Source organism: Silene latifolia, chromosome 6 (genome assembly GCF_048544455.1).
Source record: "Silene latifolia isolate original U9 population chromosome 6, ASM4854445v1, whole genome shotgun sequence".
In the NCBI taxonomy this organism is placed as follows: Eukaryota; Viridiplantae; Streptophyta; class Magnoliopsida; order Caryophyllales; family Caryophyllaceae; genus Silene; species Silene latifolia.
In genome coordinates, this window is record NC_133531.1 from 5441697 (window position 1) to 5463201 (window position 21505).

Sequence of the window (21505 nt, forward strand, 5' to 3'; positions counted from 1 at the left end):
GTGGTCCTCCGTCCTTGATGATTTCCCGTCTCGCGGTTTCTTTTGATCTTGCATGCAGCTCCGGGGGTGATCCCCGGCCCCTGGCCACTTCCCCCACCCCCGGTAAGGCGTTTTCCCAGGTCTGTTCGGTCTTTCTTCAGTCTGTAGGATGGGTGTAACCCATCTTGTGTCTTGGTGATTTATGTTTTTGTTCTTTGGGTCGATCTGGTGTTCCCCCTCCCCTCGTCCCCTTCCCCCACCTATCTTTGTTGTCTTTGTCTGGTTGCAGCTTGGAGTGATATTGTGTTCCCCTTCCCCTCGCCCCTTCCCCCACTTATCTGCTCCATTTTGCGCGTTTTAAGGTTCTTGCTGGGGTTTTCGTTTCTTTTTGTGGTTGCATGTAAGATTCTCTGTGTTGTTGCTGGGATGTCGTCTTGGAGTCGTCGGCGGTTGCTGCTGATGGTCGCATCCTTTATGTTGGCGGGGTCTTTTCTTGCCTTGGTTGGTTGGGTGGTGCTGACATGGGTTCTTGATTGGAGTTGGTTAGTTTTGGTGCTTGTGTCTTTGTGAGGTGTGATCGGATTGGTCTAACTTGGGTTTGATGAGGTGTTGGATTGGATGGTTTCGGTGGTCTTAAATCTTATCATTCATGTTGTTGTTTATCTCTCTGTTGTTTTTCATGTTGTTCAGTTTAATTAGCCATAATAATAAGAATAAGGACGGGATGAGTTTATGTCCGGCCTATGTTGGTTGCATCCTAGGGTGGTCCCCTATGGTGTTTCTGGCTTGGCGTTTGGTAGAGGAGTTTTTTATGTTTTGGTTCGTCTGTTTGCGTGGCTACTTGGGTCTTAGGTCTTTGGTCTATCAAGTTGGTTCTTCAAGATGTAGGAGATTTTTCTCCTTTAGAGGCAAGTCTGATCGGCTTGTTTTCGCCTTTCCTTTTCTACGTCCTAGTGGCGTAAGTGCATCTTGTTCCCGTCACTTGTCAGAGCAAATGTCTCTATGGTTTTTGAGAGTCTCGTGCCATGTGGATGTCGTGCATGATGAAGTTCCTATCCAAGCTATCATTCTCCACCAACATGTTCTTGTTACCCGACATCTCATCTACCGTACTAGTTTTATAGGATGTTGTACTTTTATTTTCAATAATGTTGTATGTATGTACGACTCACATGTGTATATGAGTCGTGCTTTTAGTATGTAACTCTTTATCTTTACAGCTGCCAAAAAAACAAAAAAACAAAAAAAATTACAAGAAACGAAACTACTGTGTGTACCTAAAACCCATGTCCATCTCACGTCCATACGTAGCTCGGCTAGGATTACCGGCTGCAAGAGGGTGGATTGGCATTGGAGCTTCCCGTGATTCCATATCAGCGAGTCTCTGGAATGCATCTGGGCGATTGTTAACGACTCCAAGCTCGGGACGATATCAGTAAACAACGACAATTTGAGTAATGTTTTAGAATTAGAAAAAAAAAAAGATAAATTAAGCATGCATGCGGGATCAGGGAATGAAGAAGTATGAAGCATGTTCACAATACATTCCAGGACCTCCAAAATTTGGCTGACGTTGACCAAATGGAAAAGCATGCATTGGCTGACGTTGACCAAAAGTTGGTACAGTCTGAGTTTGAAATATGCAGACTTTTAGGAGTTGTCAGAAATGATAATCGGGCCAGAATCCAGATGAAGTTTCCGCGATTTAAGGAATAATGAGCCAGTCTTGTATCAGAAAAGATTGGTAAGAATTACGAGGTAGGACCGTCTCATATAAGTTTTTGAGTTTAGGACCTTATTTACGCATTATGCATTTTGTTACCGCTATGTTATTCTAATGGCTATGGTACCAACTACCGACTACCGAGTAACATTGATCAATATAGTTCTTCAGGTACCAGCACTTGATATTTGAAGATTATTATGGAAAAGAGGAGCTCAACATTCTTGAAGAAGAATGATCTGTATCATGTCTTTAAAGTTAAATATATTAGAGTAGGAAAGGTCGACAGCCAAAACGGCCTTGATCGTGTAAATTAATTAAACTTTTGTATCTTACATGAACCTTATTTGGTTCCCTTGAATTCCAGAGTATAATGTTATATAAGTTTCATCATTTATTCTTCGTAGAGAAAATAAATTTGTGATACGAGTCGCATTTTCAAGTGTTCCTTTTGCAAGGATCAAGTATGTGTTAATCATTATATACCCATTTATTGCTCGTTGTGGTCGATAAATTGTGGTTACATAACTATTATAAAGGATAATGTAGAGTATAAGCGTTCATGCTGTTTAAAAATGTACGAGTCTCGCAGACACAGGTTTCATGACAAAAGTATGTGGCTCTTGACATTTTCTTGCCTTAAAATAAAAGAACTTATAGAAGCAACTTAATTCTATACAAATTGAAAAGTACTTATTCTCGACAACACATACCTTAAGGAAGTACATCAGTTAACATTAGACGTAAACAAGATAGCTTCGACAACAGAACAAAACGCGTGAAACAACTAGTCATGGACAAAAGCTTATGTTGCTTATAAACTTCAATATTACCTCGTATATCGTATCGAATAGTAGACATACGTACATAAATAGGACATTCAAACATCTCATCTGACACCAAAAACATTGGCTTCTTTCATAAAATACCCATTAAACGATAGTTGGAAAAGATATTTGAAAAACTTGAAAAACAATAACTTCACTGAATTAAAATGAACAGTGAAACATATTTTGAATGCAAATACTTAATGATGAATTAAATTAACACATACTGTCTAAATGCAAATACTTAACCACCATATTTTGATGTTGTCTAAATGCAACGATAAAATCCTCAATAGAAATCCATTCATAAAAAACGTGTAAAAACAAAACAATACGAAGGTAAATTATGCAATGAACTTGAAAATGGAGGGCAGGCCGACAGAGAGGCAGATTGAAATCGTAAAGAGAATGAAGAGAAAATGCGGGGCACTGAGGTAGATTATTGAAATCCTAAAGAGATGAAATCTACCCTAATCAGATTGCGTGATAAGTGTGTGTGGGTTAGAGAATGACGGCAGGGTAAACAACGGTAGATAATTAGGATTAAGCATGGTGGTTGGGAAAATTTTCATTGAGGAGCTAACACGCGTCCAGTCTATTGTATAGTGAGTGACTTCTCTATTACACTTTTCATTTAGGTTTATCCGTTCATAACTAATTACATCGAGTCACATATCTATCATGTTTACGAAGAGCCCGCTTCCAAATGAAGTGTGAATCAAAATTGCGACATAAAGTGTACTAACACTCTTTCTTCACAATATAAGCACATATACCATTCAAAAAGAGTCTATGTAAGACGATTTTACATTGATAATTGCAAAACGGATCCAAACAAACCCTTATTAGTAGACAAAATTGGTTATTAAGATAACCTGTTTTACGATAAATTTATGTACCGCCGCCTTACAAGTATTTGTGTTCACTAAAGTTAAAATTTGTTTTTGAAACCAAAGAAACACAGTACAAAAGAGGCAACAACAAAGCTGGTCTCTCACTATACACAAATTCTCATTATAGACGGACACTATCCGTCTATACCAAGACCTATTGCTCAATATAACCCGGATAGGCAGATAAGCGAACATAAACGGCCGTGCAGAAATCACCAAAAGACAACATCAATGGTCGCGAGGAAATAACCAAAAGAGCAGCATCGAGTACCAAGAATCCGTGTCCAGAGCCGACACATCCTCCTCCTGCAAAAATCAGGACATATATAACTCCAAGTTATAAATCCAAATTGCATTCAATTGTGTTTATCATTAAAAGACTTGAATACTATGTACTTTTCCATTTCACCACAAGAGAGCTTTTCTACCAAACTAGTTTTACTCTCGTGCAAAAAAAATACACAAGTCAATTTTAAATTATCATGTATTGACCTTGTATGAATATAATTAGATATAATATTTAATTTATCAACAATTAAATAAAAAAATATGAATTGAAATTAAAATTAGAGAATTGACATTGAATTAAATTGAAAATGTAGTAATAAACTAATAATGAATTAAATAAATTATCCAAAACACTTGTAGAGAATTTGTTGTTAAGATCATGGGTAGACTCCACATTAGAAAATTACATTTTTGCCCCTAATATCAGTGGCCAATTCTCCAAAAAAATTACTCCCTCCTATCCTCCATTTTCTTCCCTCTTCCCTAAAACGGATTATTCAGGTTTTCTTCCCCTTTCCTTTTTTGGAAACTTTTAATCTTATTTTATTCATTCCTCTCTCCTATCACTGAACCCCACTCAACTCACAATTCTTTATTTAATTCCTAATTATTCATTCATCTCTCCTATCATCAAACCCCACCCAACTCACAATTCCTTATTTTATTCATTCCTCTCTCCTATCACCAAACCCCACCCAACCCACAATTCATTAGGGCACTAGCAATAGAGGTTTGTTAACGGGTTTGTACGATGACATGTCCTCTATTTTTCAGGTTTGTCAACAAACCTTCTATTGTTAGGCATTGGTGTTGAGGTTTGTTGTTGGGAATAGTTACTAGGTAGTATATGGGTTTGTAGAAAGAGAGTGTGAGAGGAGGAATAATATGTGTGGCCACGTTATGAACCTTGAAAAAGTTTAACTATTGTTGGGATGAAGTTTGTAAGTAGATAGGTTTGTATCATAGTTTATGTGGCATGAGAACAAACCTCTTGGAGGTTCATCTATTGCTAATGCCCTTACTTTATTACCTTCCTTAATTCTTGTGCCCCCAACAAAGGGGAAGAATATGGAGAATAAGAGGGAGTAACTTTTATACTATGTAGATTGTAATTATGATTACCTGAAAGCTAAAAAAGGATAAGGCTGCTTTTATCAAACGAGGTATCGAGAGGTATGACTGACCATCTGTAAAATACGCACAAAAACATGAAAATTAAATCAAAGAAGACGTTATAAAAAAACAAAATCGGATACAAACAAGCTAAAAGGCGTACCTGTTAAGGTCGGGTGAGGTGAAGTCTTGAAATTTTATAATCTTAGCAAATGTTGTACGTGTTGCTGGCCTTTGTATAATAACCTGATTTTTAAAAAATCATAATAAAATTATAAAACAGCTATGATAACATTTGTCGGCAAAAAAAAAAAAAAAAAAAAAATTAGCTAACCTCAATATCCCTAGAGCCTCTCTTTAAATTGCGAGTTGATACTCCAAGATCCATTTTGCCCAATTTGAGAAGCAAATCGGCAAGCTGTATATATGCAAGTCCTATCTTATTATTTATATACTCACATATTGGATAAATATTAATTCAAAACAAAAAAATTATACGGTACAAAATAATTTAATTACCTCAACAGGTGAACTCAGTAAACTATCATTACACGAAGTAATGATATCATCGACACATATTCCCGCTAGATCCGCTGGAGATCCTTTTGTAACCTTTAAGGAATTGGTTCATTAAATCAAAATTAGAGGTGTGATAAATATGAAAAACTATAACTAAAAATTAAGGAAAAAAGAATAAAAAATAAAATAGGGGTAATTGGCACAAATGTCCGATTAAATACATACCTTAGTCACAAAAATTCCATTCGTGGATGAGAATTTTTGGTATATAACATCCATTTCAACGAGTTTCTTTTCGTTTAAACTTTTTGCCTTGAAGCCAAGCCAAGGACGGAATACTTCACTATAAAATTTATTTTTAAAACATACAATTAAATCACTGCATTTTATTAAAATTATTATTTTTTATATATAAAATTTAGGAAATTACCCATTCGTCATTAGACACTCCAAACAATGAGACAAAATGCAACTTGGTATGAATGAAGTCGACTTTTTGCTGATATAGACGTTCATACCAATAACAGCTCCCGATGATTGGTCAATTAAAGGCCCGCCAATACCACCCTGAAATAAACAAAATATTAGATTAAAAAAAAAGGAAAATGAAAGTGATTGAGACATTTAATTAGATAATGTAAACTAGTGTAGCTCCAGTGCTATAGCACGATTTTTCTAGATGGAAATGTAAAAAAAATTAACAATTAAACTATTGGTATTTTTCTATTTTCAATTATAGAGCATATATTTATGGTTACTTTTATTGTGTACAAAATCAGAATATCATTAAAATGAATTAGGGGAGTAGTTAATTAGAGAAATATACTAAGTAGTGTAAGTAGAAGTTAGCGACGTAGGCGGTAAACTTAGGCGGAAAAAGTTTGAGATTTGTTTTTTTTTTTTTTAGTAAAAAGGGGGATGTCAAGTGATTCTCTAAAATAATAATTATTGCATTATTGAAAAAATTTAACAACTTTTATTTTATAATTTAATACTAACTTTATTTAATTTTAATGAAAAAATAATAATTATGCATTTAATAAAAAGATTAGAGTTACAATTATTAAAACATATTTATTGAAAAGATAATTTTATGATACTTATTTCCTAATTTAGATAGATGCTTTTTGGAGGGAAAACTAAGAGAATTTTTATTCTCTTAGTAGTTGGGGAGATTCTATCTTAAGAAAAAAAAAAAAAAAAAAAAAAAAACTACCTCGGAAATAATACAAGTAGAAGACATCAAGTCATCCGAGTCGAGATCATCTTGCCTTAAATTGATTGTACCTCGAGAAGCCATAACACCAAATTGGGAATGTCGGCCTAACGACATAACTTGGGCACCTAGGTCGACAAACTCTGTGGAAAGAGCGACACTTCTAACACTATCGATTTCTGCATCGATGAGTACAACATTGTGATATATATCGGCGTATGAAACATTCCCACGTACTTTCGCTCCATTAGGAAGAAGAACATCAACCTGAAATAAAACATACTCCCTCCGTCTCAATTAATAATTTCCTATTGCTTTTGGTACAAAAATTAGGGAAATAAATATGAGTGAATCTGAACGACACAAATCACTCAATCCCACATACAAATAAGAAATGCCCCACAAAAGATTACCAATAATGAAAATAGATAATTATTCATTGAAATACTCCAAAATAGAAATAGATAATTATTAACCAGGACGGAAGGACTACAACTAATTAGTATGAAATTATCCACCCATCAAATGTTTTGGAGTGGGTAAACTAATTAGTAGGAAATTATTAGTAAGAGAGGATTTAGGGATGAGGGATGGGTTGGTGTAGGAACGAGTTTTTCTAAGTGAAATACACATCCGATGTATTACCAACAGTTTTATAGTTTCTAAGCATTACAATAAAGTTTTTGAGTTTTGTTTTAAAAGTTATGAGTTTTACTATAATGTTTCTGAGTTCATTCACTAAAACATTAAGTTTAAAATTTTTACAATAAAACTCAAAAACATTACATACAAATTTAGTTAAATTTGAGTTTTAACAGAAAAAAAATTAAAATCTAACTTATAAACTTTAATAAGCTCATAAAAAATACACATACACTCAAAAACAAATAAAGTTTGAGGTAATAAACTAGGAAAAAATGCACATATGCTCAAAAACAAGTAAAATCTGAGGTAATACTTACGATTACGATATTTGTTCCTTTTTCTCGTTTTTCATGGGGAGGAGGAAATAGATGAGAATAAAGATTTCTTATATAAAACATTAAAATTCATATAAATCGTGATACATATTTCGTCGTGAATAAAAGAGAAAGTAGAATTAGATAAACCTCTAGATTCCTTAGTTCTGATCGCCCCCCAAATATATAAGTAGATGTTAATATCTTCTTAGTGCCCTTGTATTCCACGACAATCCCTGAGCTATTGAACGAGCTATTGAACTGCATTTCATCTTCATCTAAAACTAAAAGCAACGGTTTTTTACTACTTGGTTATATAAATCAGTCACATTAAAGAGTATGACTATTCATCCAAAAACTACATCTTATGTTTTAAGAGGTACTCCTTCCGTTCTGGTCATTTGTTATCTATTTTCACTAGTTTTAAACCCGTGTAAAATTACACGGTATATATTTGGGCCGGTATTAATGTTTTTGGATGTATTTTTTTTTTTTTTTTGCATTTCTATTGTACTTATCTAGTTGGTCTAAATCAGCGATCTACATAATTAATGTTTAAACTTATTACAAATACGTGTTCACATGCAATGGTTTAAGAGGAAATAACAAAGGATATTTTTTTTAAAAAAAATATATCGTACTATCTAGTTTTTAAAAATTATGCATGTAATTTATTCGCATTATATGTAATTCAATCCCGTAATTAAATGTAATTCCTTCTCGTTATGTAATTTTATTATTATTTTTTTTTTTTTAAATTATGTAATTCATTTATTTGTAATTAGTTTCATTTATTCCGATTTGTAATTCATTCCGCTTATATGCCATTAATTTCATTTATTCGAAATGTATAAAATTATTTCATAGTATTATTTCATAGTATTTGTTCTAAGACGGAATTTGTCGCATGTTTGTATAGCCGGAATTATGAAGAAATAAATACATTGCACACTAACGGGTCCCACCATAACATGTATTTTCAAAAAAAAAGGTTGAATTAATGACGTGGCACACCCTGGATTGAGTATTGTCTTCTGAATTAATAAAGATAAGATTTTAAGTGTATCGGTGAATTGTTATCTATTTCTATTTTTGGTAAGTTTTATATGTAAAAGCAAGTTGCAAGTGGATGAAATAATACTATTATATTACTTTGCTAGACATCCACTTGCATTTCCTTGGTCTTTGTGCTAAAATACTACGAGTAAATACAATAGATAACAAATGATCAAGACGAGTTCTTGATCATGTGAATATGACAATGTCACAAGTCTCACAAGACACTAAACGGGGTAATCATGAACAAAATCTTCAATCGCCGTAACTTTTAAAGTTGAGCTCACTTACTTGAACTATTGCAAGAAAGAGCAACAACATAAGATGAAATTTTACAAGCCATCTTTCGAGCAATCCAACTTGAAGCATTGACATCATCAAGATCATTAAAATTCTTGTAAAAGCCTAGCGCATGACGATCTACATGTATATAAGGAGAGGTCAATTTAATTTCAAAAAAAGAAAAATAATACTTATGTAAGACGATTTTACACGTTTACTCAATAATATGAATGTATTTGAATCCGTTTTACAAATATATTAGTGAAAAACCGACTTACACAAGAGTAACTCAACAAAAGAAGTCGTAAACAAAATTTGAGGGAGAAGGTGACATACTCATATGTTCGGTGCTCCGAAACGGTTTTTTAATGGATCTTCTAGCTACAAATCGAAATCAAAATCAAAATACAATAACTGGATAAAAAGGTTAGGAATTACAACCGAACAAATAGACAACTCAAAACCCTAACGATTATTCAATTCGCACAACTCCGTTTATCAATTATTTGTTTATCTTTTGATTAAAATAACCTACCCCTCGTAACAATGAATATAAAAGGTAAATAAATGACCGAGACGGAAAGAGGGTTAAAGAATAATTAATACTCACAGTTCACTTCGCGCATATGAACCATTGTTGGATGATCATATGGGAGAAATTGAAAGAAAGTATCACCACACGATTGCATCTCACTAGACGATTGCATCGCTTGTCGCTGCTGTAGAATCGTCTCTCACTTTCGCCCTTCACACACAAAATACTCAATACTCCGTATTACTTTAGGTTTTGTCCTTTGATTATATTACTCCGTATATATACCCACAGGCCACCTACATAGACGGTAGCATTAAAAAAAAAAAAAAAAAAAAAAAAAAAAAAAAAAAAAAAGTGTATATGTTAAATACCTCTTTTATTGGACCGTACATAGGGCTAGTCCAATATTATTATATTAATATTTTGATCTTATTTTGATATAACTAAATATTTTATAACGAAAATTAAGATATCCCTCCATACGACTAAAGTAGGGGGCAAATATGGAGTAAACTGGATATAATAAGGATTAATGTTGGGTTGGTGAGATGCCCACTATTTGACATTTATGTAAATATAAGAAGGATATAAGGGTATTATTGTAAAAAAGATAGCCTATTTATAGTATGTTACCATTTGTGTGGTACGCGTGTATTAGGTAAGTGTTACCATTGATCTGTAATGGAGGAGTATATAATTTATATTTTTAATTTATGTACTAGTATAGATCCCGCGCAATGCATGCGCAGTATAAATAGAGTTTTTATTTTCAGGGGTATTATTTATACATTTAAAATATATAGGTATCTTATTAATATTTATTTTTTCACTCCATTGTAGTTTGATATGAAACAAAAAAAATTGCAATGGAAAACTAATCAAGGAGAATTGTAAAGTTATGAAATGTGTATTTTTATGAAAATATTTTTATTTTACCATAAAACTAAGAATCATTTTATAATTTTTTTCCAACTATTTTAATGATTTTTTTTCCCCACGAAACTAATAGTAAAAATGTGTCAAATTCTCTAAAGTTATAATTATTGCATTAACGAAAATTACCAAATTATATTTTATTGTTTAACACCAATTTTATTTTATTATATTGAACAAAATCATAATTTTGAATTTAAGCAAAAGATTATAATTAGTTATAAGATTATATTTTAATGAAAAGATAATAGTTTAATGAAAGAAAGTTTTACTTGTTTCCTTAGTTAGATAAATGCATTTTGGAGGGAAAACTAAGAGAATTTTTATTCTCTTAGTAGTATGGGGATGTTGTTGCGAAAACGAAACAGTAACAATAATAAGGAGATGAGATCAGAATATATAACCGGTTCGTAGTGACGTGGTACAGAGGTCACGGCCTTGAAAACTATTTCGGCACGACCGTTGTGGCGATCAGCAGTTGCCGGTAGTCCCCCAAGGATTTACACTACAACGCTTAAACCCGCCCACTCGAGATTAAGAGCTATGGAACGATATAATACTTTACCCAGAAATTATAAGAGAGGAAGAGAGAGTGGTCATGTTTCTGATTGTTTGTGTGTTTTTCCAGGGACGATTCAGCTCTTATTTATAGCAAAAATAAGAGCAGTTAAGGAGCCTAAACAGCTCCCTAAAACCGAGCAGTCAAGGGACTGAAAGTGGGGAGAGAATATCGCACCCACTAACAGTCACAAAGACTGAGTAAAACCGCACAAGACCAAAAAGAAAAGGACAAAAGGGGGCCTTTGGCCCGCACCGCAGGTGCTCTACCCAAACCCGAGCCCGAGCCCGAGCTCGAGCCGGCGCGCGCGCGTGTGTGTGTTGGACCCAAACCCACAGGCCCAACAAACACAACAAAACCCACCTTGGTCCATTCTCTTAACCATACAATAGAGGGAGTATATAAAAATAGAAGAAACAGGTTGTTTCCCACCGATGTGGGACAACAAACCAATTCCTTGCCTTTTTCTCTTCAAGGCATTACTTCCAACAATCCCCCACTAATGGCTAAGAGAAAAAACAGAAGAAAAGAACACTGGGTAAAGGAAGGATTGGATACTTAGGTATCAATATCTTTCGATTTGAATTGACACTTTAGTGAAATGAGGAAACAACTTACTTACAACGAGAGAATATCTTGCGATTTGAATTCCTAGTCGAGCTTCGGTCGATACCCCCACAACACATATCATACCTTCGAATTAAGATCGCCCGCGTTTCAAAGTGCAACGCGCTCTTTTAAGAGCTGCGTTTACCTCGGTACTAATAGATGTGTTCGAAGACTTCTCATAGTCTAATGATCGTTACACCTACGTAGGTGACTCAAGTGCTTCTCAATAGCACTTCTCACATGAGTCATTAAGGACCTAAGTCCAACCTGGTGTATGATCCATCAAGTGCGTCTCAAAAGCACCACCATTAAGGCTATGAATCATACAACGCCATAGGAATAGAAGCTTTAGACCTAGTCAAGTCTCACTCTTGACCTAAGGACTTAAGCCCCATTCCCCTCGACGTATCAACGACTAGTCTCCTAGCCAGCCCTTTAGTAAAGGGATCAACAAGATTGTTTTCGGACTTCACATAGTCCAAAGCAATCACTCCATTGTCTTGGAGTTGTCTAACTGCAGCGTGCCTTATTCGAATATGTCTCTTTTTCGAATTGTAAACACTGTTCTTTGCAACACCAATAGCAGCCTGCGAGTCACAGTGCAGGGAGACCGGTGTTAGCCGTCCGCCCCACACTGGTATATCAGCTAAAAGGTTTTTCAACCATTCAGCCTCTTGTCCTGCCAACTCAAGAGCTATGAACTCAGATTCCATGGTAGAGCGTGCAATACAAGTCTGTTTAGAAGACTTCCACGATATAGCACCTCCACCCATGGTAAAGACATAACCACTAGTAGAACAGATCTCATCGTTACCGCAACCTTGATTCGCATCACAATATCCCTCTAACACAAAGCAGAAATTTACTATAATGCAAACATAAGTCAACTGTTCCTTTTAGGTATTTTAGTAAACGACGAAGAGCATTCCAGTGTTCATTGGTAGGGTTATGTGTATAACGACTCAGTCTACTAACTGCATAAGCAATATCTGGTCGAGTACAGTTCATTAAAAACATCACACTACCTAGAATTTTAGCATACTCTTCTTTGGAAACACTCTTGCCCAAGTTTTTACACAATGCTACACTAGGATCATAGGGTGTTCTGGCAGGCACATCATCAAAGCAGTTAAACTTTCTCAACACTTTTTCAACATAATGAGATTGACTTAGACAGATTCCATTGGGGTTTCGGATGACCTTAACTCCTAGGATAACATCAGCTTCTCCTAAGTCCTTCATCTCAAAATGTGATGACAAAAATTCTTTGGTTCTAATTATCACCTCTAAATTATTGCCAAGTATTAACATGTCATCAACATAAAGGCATATAAGCACACAATCAGATTCTATTACTTTTGAATAAACACATGAATCAGAATTGTTAACCACATAGCCATTACTTATCAAAGTGTTGTTAAATTTCTCATACCACTGTTTAGGTGCTTGTTTCAGTCCATAGAGTGACTTGTTCAGTTTACACACTTTACTCTCTTGACCCTCAATCACAAAACCTTAAGGTTGAGACATATAGATCTCTTCCCTTAGTTCACCATTCAAAAAGGCAGTTTTGACATCCATCTGATGTATAATAAGGTTATGAATAGCAGCTAAGGCGACAAGAGTCCTAATAGTCGAAATTTTGGTCACAGGAGAGTAAGTATCAAAATAATCAATACCCTTCTTTTGTGTAAAGCCTCTAACTACAAGTCTAGCTTTGAACCTCTCTATTGTACCGTCAGGTCTCATTTTCTTTTTAAAGATCCATTTACTTGTAATGGGTTTACTACCTTTAGGTAAATCAGTCAACTCCCAAGTCTGATTTGACACAATAGAGTCAAGTTCACTTTTAATAGCATCTTTCCAAAAATTAGCATCAATGGATTTCATTGCCTCACTATACGTTTTTGGGTCATCTTCTATTAAAAAAGCTCAAACAAATTCATCACTAGCACAAACAATGTATCCATGTTCAAACAGCAAAGTTGAAACAAAATCAGCTCCAAAGTTCTTTGGACATCTAGGTCTCTTAGTCCTTCTAGGTTCAACAACATGATCAATAGAAGAGCTACTACTAGCATGTGAAGAGATATCAACAGATGTAAAAGGAAAACTAGGAGGTGAGTCAACATTCTTCTGTAATGGATAAACATGCTCAAAAAACACAGCATCTCTAGCTTCAGATATAGAACGATCACTTAAAGACATGAATCTATAAGCAGAACTATTTTGAGCATAACCTATAAAAACACAATCATAGGTCTTTGGTCCAACGGTAGGTCTTCTAAAGTCTGGTAAACCCACTTTAGCCAAACACCCCTATACCTTGAGGTAACTCAGGTTAGGAGGGTAGCCCATTCCAAATCTCGTAGGGTGTCTTGTCAAGTTTCTTATAAGGTACACGGTTAAGAATGTGACAAGCCGATAGAATTGCTTCCCCCCACATATCGTCAGATAGGCCAGAACTTAAAAGCATTGCATTCATCATCTCTTTTAAGGTTCTATTTTTTCGTTCAGCTACACCGTTAGATTGAGGTAAGTAAGGTGGACTAGTCTCATGTATTAAACCGTTAGCAGCATAAAAGTCGGCTAGATAACTAGATTTATACTCACCACCTCTATCAGACCTTACCCTTTTAATTTTCCTGTCGAGTTGATTTTCGACTTCATTTTTAAAGTTTATAAACGATTGTTTTGCTTCATCTTTAGTCTTAAGCAAATATACGGGTGTACCTTAACAATCGTCTATAAAGGTGACATAATAATTCTTTCCACCTCTACTTGCAACATTTTTGAAGTCAGCTAGGTCGGTGTGAATTAACTCAAGAAGACTCGTATTCCTAGTTGTGACAGGTTTATACACTACTACAAAAATCATCATAGACATCAGACATTTTCATCAATAGGCATCGGATTTCTTACTGATGCACAGTTGACACATGTATATTCTTTTTGCTTATACATCAGTCTAAAGTCTGATGTCTATTTTTGAATAGACATCAGTTTTAATTTTATCTGATGCCTATTCCATTAATACGCATCAGTTTTTTACTAAAAACACATGTCTATTGCATAAATCGACATCAGTTTTTAAGGAAAGTCTGATGTATATTATTCTATTTATTTTTTTAAAAAAAATTGATTTATTACAAAATAAGCTACATTCCTTTCATATACAACCAAAAAACCAACATCCACAATCAAGAGCAACCAAATACATCTTACATATCTGCAAAGTGCAAAATATTGTACGTATATATATATATATATACAACCAAACCCATCATCCACACAAACTAATACTCCCGTACATTATATCTTGATTTCAGAATATGTTCCGCCGATAAATCACGAACGCCACGAACGTGTTGATTTCATCTTCTGAAAATGACATATATCTCGAAAAAGCTGCTGAGTCAAGAAAATGGTTTATCAAAGAACTAATAAAAAACATATATCATTGGTTCATCTTATATAATAGTTGTGATAACAAAAAGAGAGTAATATAGAAACATGATGAAATAAGGCGTGAATAGGCTCCTGGAAGAAATTAAGTAATCACATAAATTTACAGCAACAGCATAGTAAAGCATTCACGTATAATTTCACATAAATAATGGAGTATGAGTAATTAACTGCAAACACATCAAATACTTACATCAAGTTTCATACAATACAGAGAGACTACTTGGAAGTTGGAACACCAAATTCTTACAATCCCCGGATCTGCTAGTCTCCCAATGCACGCACATATGGCTGATATAATCTGGTTTGACACAACGAAATTATGAGATTAGCATTCAGATAACATAAGATAGTCGGTCATCAAAACTGTTAACAACCAGAAGGTAAATTCAAAATCAGGAATTGTTTTAATTTTAGTCCTGAAAGAAACCTCAGGAAGGTAATAAGTATTGTTGTTCCAGTACAAGGTATAGGTCTAGTTAGCTCGTAATTTAATGCCATAAACTAGACCATTGTCGTTTGTTCATTGTTGTATGAACTTAAAATACTATGTCAGCTAGTGCATCTACTTTGTCGGGTCAAGTTGGTAAGGTCGTTGGGAAATTATCTCATATGCTTGGTTCAAAAATCAAAACCCATCCAAGGGTCGCAACCGTAGCTACTACTAGTAGCCTTTACAAAAAAGCATACATAGTTTTAAACTGGGGTATATGAAATTATCGCTGATTTCGATTGCAGTACTAGATGTTTTTACTTATTGCTTAACTGTTCTTGTCTCGATGAAGATACAATTGGCAAAATACTACTCTGTAAAACATATTGAATAACAAAGTAGAAAGACTTAATCACATGACAAGAAACAAGTCATACAACCAACAAAACTATATCACAAAATATACTACTCCGTACTTTTTACCAGACAGAAGCAAGCCTTGTGTGCAAATGATTTCATTTGTGTGTTGCTAAGTATAAACCTTCCAGCGAATCTTCAATTGTTTATGCTCTAAACATTTTAAGCAAAGCTCAGACTCCCAAACTAACCCAAATTTGGACTTTGGGCAGAAACAGCACAACAACAATAAGCAGCACAGCAACAAAAGGAAGTAAGCGAAAGTTGCTTCATCAAATCGAAACAACTAACAATGGATACCACACTTTTAGCATAAAAGGCAGGTTAATTCATCATTCATCCAAAAACAAAATCTGGGCTGACACTATTTAGACACTAAGAATTAACTGAAACTAATAAATAATTGGGATGTAGGGATCAAAAATTGGGGTTTCAAACAATCAACTAGCAGAACAATAGTATGAATTGCATACACCCAACAAATCCAAACGAATAATCCCTAAATTTGGTATAAACATAACCCTAAATCGAATTAAGCTAAAATTAAATATTATATAAACTAATTAGACTGCTCAGGAACCGTACCTAGAGTGCGAAGGAGCAGTGATGATGGCGGCGACTTCATATCGTGGTGGTGATGGCGAACGGTTGAGCGATGATGATGGTGACTTGGGAGTCGTCGTCGGAAGTGATGGAGACCGGTGATGGTAACTTGGGCGTCGTCAGTAGCATTTTTTGTATGAGAGTAGATGAGATGAGAGAATGAGACGGATAATTGATTTCACAAAAGAAGTGTAAATGTGTAATGTTATGTGAATTAAGAGCGCTAAATTACTAAATATTTTCCGCCCAAAAAAAATTCAACTTAGATATACATCTGTTTTTCAGTACTCTGATGCGTATAGTTATAGGCATGGGCTTTTGCAAATCTCTGATGTCTATATAAATGAGTAGACATTAGATGTTTGAAAATATCTGATGTATAAACTTATGCATTAGATTTTTTTATAAATCTGATGCATATTAAGAGATGTCTATTAGGTATTTGTGAATTTAGCCTCAACACAGCTAGCACATTTAGAGAATTCTTGACTCGTCAAACTTGGAATTAAACTCATAGTTCTAAGTTTTTTAATATAGTCAACATTCACATGACCTAATCTATCATGCCAAACATCAATAGACTCAGCGATATAAGCAGAAGTAGATGCAATATTATTAAAAACTGAATCAATGTTCAATACAAAAAGACCCCCAGAAAGATAACCCTTGCCCACAAATTCCCCATTACGCGACATTACAACCTTGTCACCTCAAAAACAAGTTTCAAAACCAGACTTTGTTCAATAAGGCACCAGACACGAGGTTTCGACGCAATGAGGGTACAAATAAAACATTAGTGAGAGCAAGTGTTTTCCCCGAGGTGAGTTTGAGAAAGATCTTGCCTTTGCCTGTGATCATTGCAGATGAAGAGTTACCCATGTAGACACATTCCCCATCAGCTACTTCCTCGAACTCAGCAAATAAACCCTTGTCAGTACAGAGATGTCCTGAAGCGCCGATATCAAGACCCATTCAAAGAACATTACCCACCAGATTAGCTTCCACAACCACAAAGAAAGAATGACATCATCAATCACAAAGAACATTAGCTTCAAGATTTTCTTTTCAATTAATTGGTAGGCTTTGTGACCAGTTTTCCCACAGACGTAGCAAACGATGGGACCCTTTGGTTTCTGAATCTTAGCAACTGGTTTGGTATTGTTTCCCTCGACCATTCTTCTTAGCCTGACCCTGGTTCTTACCCTGACCAACCTTGGCCTTACCCTTACCCTTGAACTTCTCAGTATAAGACGGACCACTAGACTCAACCAGATTAGCATCAACAGCAGCAACATAAGTTTTAACAGATTGACTAACAGGTTTGTCTTTAAGGCGATTTGCCTCTTCGGTCCTCATGTGTCCTACTAGTTCTTGGAGAGACAGGTCCTTTTTCTTATGCTTAAGGTGGTTCCTATAGTCAGACCAGGAGGGAGGGAATTTTTCTAACAAACATTAGCCATGAAAGTGTCATCTAATTTCATACCCTCATTAACAACATCAGCACAAAGGTTCTCATAGATATGAACTTGTTCCATGATGGGTTTCCCGTCAGCCATCTGAAATTGCAGCCACTTTCCCACAACATATTTCTTTTTCCCCGCATCATCAGCCCCATACTTAGCCTCTAAGCTTTCCCATATCAGTTTAGACGACTTATGAACCATAAAAAGGTCAAACAGGGTGTCAGTCATGTTGTTTAGAAGCTGGCATCTAACAAGTTCATTATCCTTATCAAATTTCTTAATATCCTCTTCGTTTGACTTAACAACAGATTTAGCAGGGGGTGTTCTCTACGGTCTCGATGAATGACCTCTTTAACGGAGAGCAGCAGGTCACTAAACAACACATAATCAATTTCAGTTGTTCGAAAAACATCAGCAGTTTCTGTGACCATCGCTTATAGTTATGACCGTCTAGTTTCTCAAGTTTAGTCAAATCAGGAAGAGTTTTTGCTAAAACAGACGACATGTTACAGCAGCAGACAACAACAAATAAATAGTTTTCAAATTGTTGTTGCGAAAACGAAACGGTAACAATAATAAGGAGATGAGATCAGAATATATAACCGGTTCGTAGTGACGTGGTACGGAGGCCACTGCCTTGAAAACTATTTCGGCACGACCGTGGTGGCGATCAGCAGTTGCCGGTAGTCCCCCAAGGATTTACACTACAACGCTTAAACCCGCCCACTCGAGATTAAGAGCTATGGAACGATATAATACTTTACCCGGAAATTATAAGAGAGGAAGAGAGAGTGGTCATGTTTCTGATTGTTTGTGTGTTTTTCCAGGGACGATTCAGCTTTTATTTATAGCAAAAATAAGAGCAGTTAAGGAGCCTAAACAGCTCCCTAAAACCGAGAGTCCCGCACCACAGGTGCTCTACCCGAGCCGGGCCAACGCGTGTGTGTGTTGGACCCAAACTCACAGGCCCAACAAACACAACAAAACCGACCTTGGTCCATTCTCTTAACCATATAATAGAGGGAGTATATAAAAATAGAAGAAACAGGTTGTTTCCCACCGATGTGGGACAACAAACCAATTCCTTGCCTTTTTCACTTCAAGGCATTACTTCCAACAGGGGATTGATTGTATACTTACAATTTGCTTAATTTATGTACTACTCCGTACAAGACTATTTTGTACGGAGTACAAAACACATTATAATTTGAAATCTTATGCCATATTGTTTTATTAATTAGTTAACTCACAAAATTAATTATGATTCCTTATTTTGTTTTATTTTTTTTAAATCCGGAATTTCGAGTAAATAGATTACAAATGTAATTTTCTACTAAATTTTTATTTTATGCAAGTTAAAGAGGATTGTGAGCGGTAGAATGAGAGCCCTAGCTAGGCTCGTAAGCCCATACCTGTATAAAGTAGATCGTTTAGCACCTGCGACTCTGCGAGGTTGCGAAAACAGTCATTTTTTACCTCCTTTAATGCCGACTACATTGAGAAAAGGGTCGCTGTATAAAAACGATCATTATCATACTCGTCTAGTGTGAATGTGATGATATGGACTTATGTAGTTAGTTATGTTAGATGACGATTTCAATAATTCATACGGTAATACTGTTTCCATTCGTGCTAGTAGTTACATTTTTGGTTTTTGTAGCTGAGTGAGAGACAAAAAGCAATGTAAAAAGATATGAAATCGGTTGTAAAAACGTGTCACATACTTTATGGAACAAAAATGTCATATACATTAGCTTCGTTTCAAAATGCTTCAATCAAACATAACCGAGTAAGTCTTGCTTAAAACGGGTTGAATTTTAAGACGGGTCGTTGTGTGAGAGGAAATGGGTAGAGGGGACAAAGGTGGGACCCCCCATGTGCTTCTCCACTCACCCTAAATGGGTATTTTGTGAGAGAATATGGTATCCGTCTTATTAATAAGACGGATACCTTGGTCTGAAATAAGAATTGGGGAACATAACCCAAGACTCTTCTTTTGTTGGTGAAGTGCAACAAACCCATGTGTTTAAATTTTTGGCTATAATTTCAACTAATTTGATCAAAGTTATGTCTAGTTTGACTGCAATTATGCTTAATTTGGCCGAAATTTTGGCTAATTTGGATAAAGGTGTGACCAATTATGCCGAAATTTTGGCTCAATTGGGTGAACTTTTGTGTAATTGGACTTGAAATTGCAATTTAGTAGTTTTGGAAATTAAAAATTAAAAATTAAAAATTAGTAGGTAATTTTGGAGTCCATTTTTAAAATAATGTTCAAAAATAAAATATTTGTCATTTTGGGTCGGTTTTAAAAATATTTGTCAAAATGGTGTCCACGTAGACTCGGATTTTCCAAACCTGAAATACGGAACAAACACGCCACTATCAATGGCGTGTTTCTAGTGAATATAAAATTGTAAAATTTGGAAAATGGAGTAAATGAAACACGCCACTACGAATGGCGGGTCTTAGGGTAGAGACACGCCATGCCCACTGGCGTGTCTATTGAACATCCATCCTCCAACTGCATTACTAACATGAACTGCATCATCCACAGAAAACGCAAACCTATCCGACCCCGACAAATCAAGTCCATCGTCCATCTCATCCTCAGCCAAAAACTCCCACAACTTTCTCCTTGCATCCTTCTTCTCATCCTCCTGCTAAAACGACACTCTTTTAATTGCATTTACCCCAACTCCACGATTTCCTTCTCCCTCAACCTTGCGCCTCAACATACAATCACCATTATCACTAGGACCAGCATTATTACTGCTAACACCAACGGCATCATCCTCATTATCCCAAAACAAACCCTTGAGCTCATGAAACAAAGCCCGGAACAAATGACCCATCAAAAACTCCGGTGCATCGGGACCATTAAACCCGTCATAAATCCCAACAAACAACCACCCATGCTGTTCAGAAGAGAATGATACTTGAAGAAGAGAATGATTGAGAGAGGAAAAGCCTTGTGAATTTCGTGATGCATCTATAGGGTTGGGTAAGCATAGTTTTAATGATATAAATTGATTTTTGATAGGAAAATATATGATATGAATTGATAAAACGCATCAAATTAATTGGGAAATTGGGATTGAAGTTGGGAATTGATGCATTAGATGGATTGGGGTTTGTGAAGTTATTAATTGGGGAAAGTGGGGTTGAATCATTGATTGATATTAGAAGGGTATATGATATTGATTGAATGAATAAAGGAAGCTTGGATCAGGACGAAGAAGAACAAGAATATAAAGATGAAGACGGAAGTTGTGTGTATTTTGTTTGAAGCAGATTTTGTAAATTTGATGGTGAATAGACACGCCATTCCCACCGGCGTGTCTCTACCCTAAGACCCGCCACTCGTATTGGCGTGTTTTCTTCATTCTATTTTCCAAATTTTACAATTTTCTACTCACTTGAAACACGCCATTGATAGTGGCGTGTTTGTTCCGTATTCCAGGTTTAGAAATCCCGAGCCTACGTGGACACTATTTTGACAAATATTTTTAAAACCGACCCAAAACGACAAATATTTTATTTTTGACCATTATTTCAAAAATGGACTCGTAATTTTCTTGCAAATTAAAAATATATAGGTTAATTTCGGCAAAATTTCCCGCCCTTTTTTTT

The 21505-nt window shown here is 35.4% G+C and overlaps 1 protein-coding gene across 1 annotated transcript; it reads right to left on the reverse strand.

Moving 5' to 3' along the window:
• Nucleotides 1-3332: 3332 nt before the first annotated feature.
• On the reverse strand, nucleotides 3333-9621 carry LOC141658498 (uncharacterized). The gene is made up of 12 exons (XM_074465437.1): nucleotides 9466-9621; nucleotides 9192-9236; nucleotides 8865-8993; nucleotides 7668-7801; nucleotides 6559-6825; nucleotides 5773-5909; nucleotides 5568-5685; nucleotides 5343-5435; nucleotides 5158-5241; nucleotides 4987-5069; nucleotides 4833-4897; nucleotides 3333-3728 (listed from the first exon to the last, which is right to left on the reverse strand). Exons 1-11 carry the CDS (start codon nucleotides 9560-9562, stop codon nucleotides 4840-4842), a joined length of 1245 nt encoding a protein of 414 aa, XP_074321538.1. The 5' UTR covers nucleotides 9563-9621; the 3' UTR covers nucleotides 3333-3728; nucleotides 4833-4839.
• Between the last annotated feature and the right edge of the window lie 11884 nt (nucleotides 9622-21505).

Excerpts from the sequence above, each read along its gene's own strand:
- LOC141658498 (XM_074465437.1), bottom strand. The coding sequence starts at position 9,562 with ATGCAATCGTCTAGTGAGATGCAATCGTGTGGTGATACTTTCTTTCAA. Across the intron at positions 7,802-8,864 it reads TCTTTCTTGCAATAGTTCAA|TTTTAGATGAAGATGAAATG; the intron begins GTAAGTGAGCTC and ends CGTTGCTTTTAG. Across the intron at positions 5,686-5,772 it reads GAGTGTCTAATGACGAATGG|TGAAGTATTCCGTCCTTGGC; the intron begins GTAATTTCCTAA and ends TAAATTTTATAG.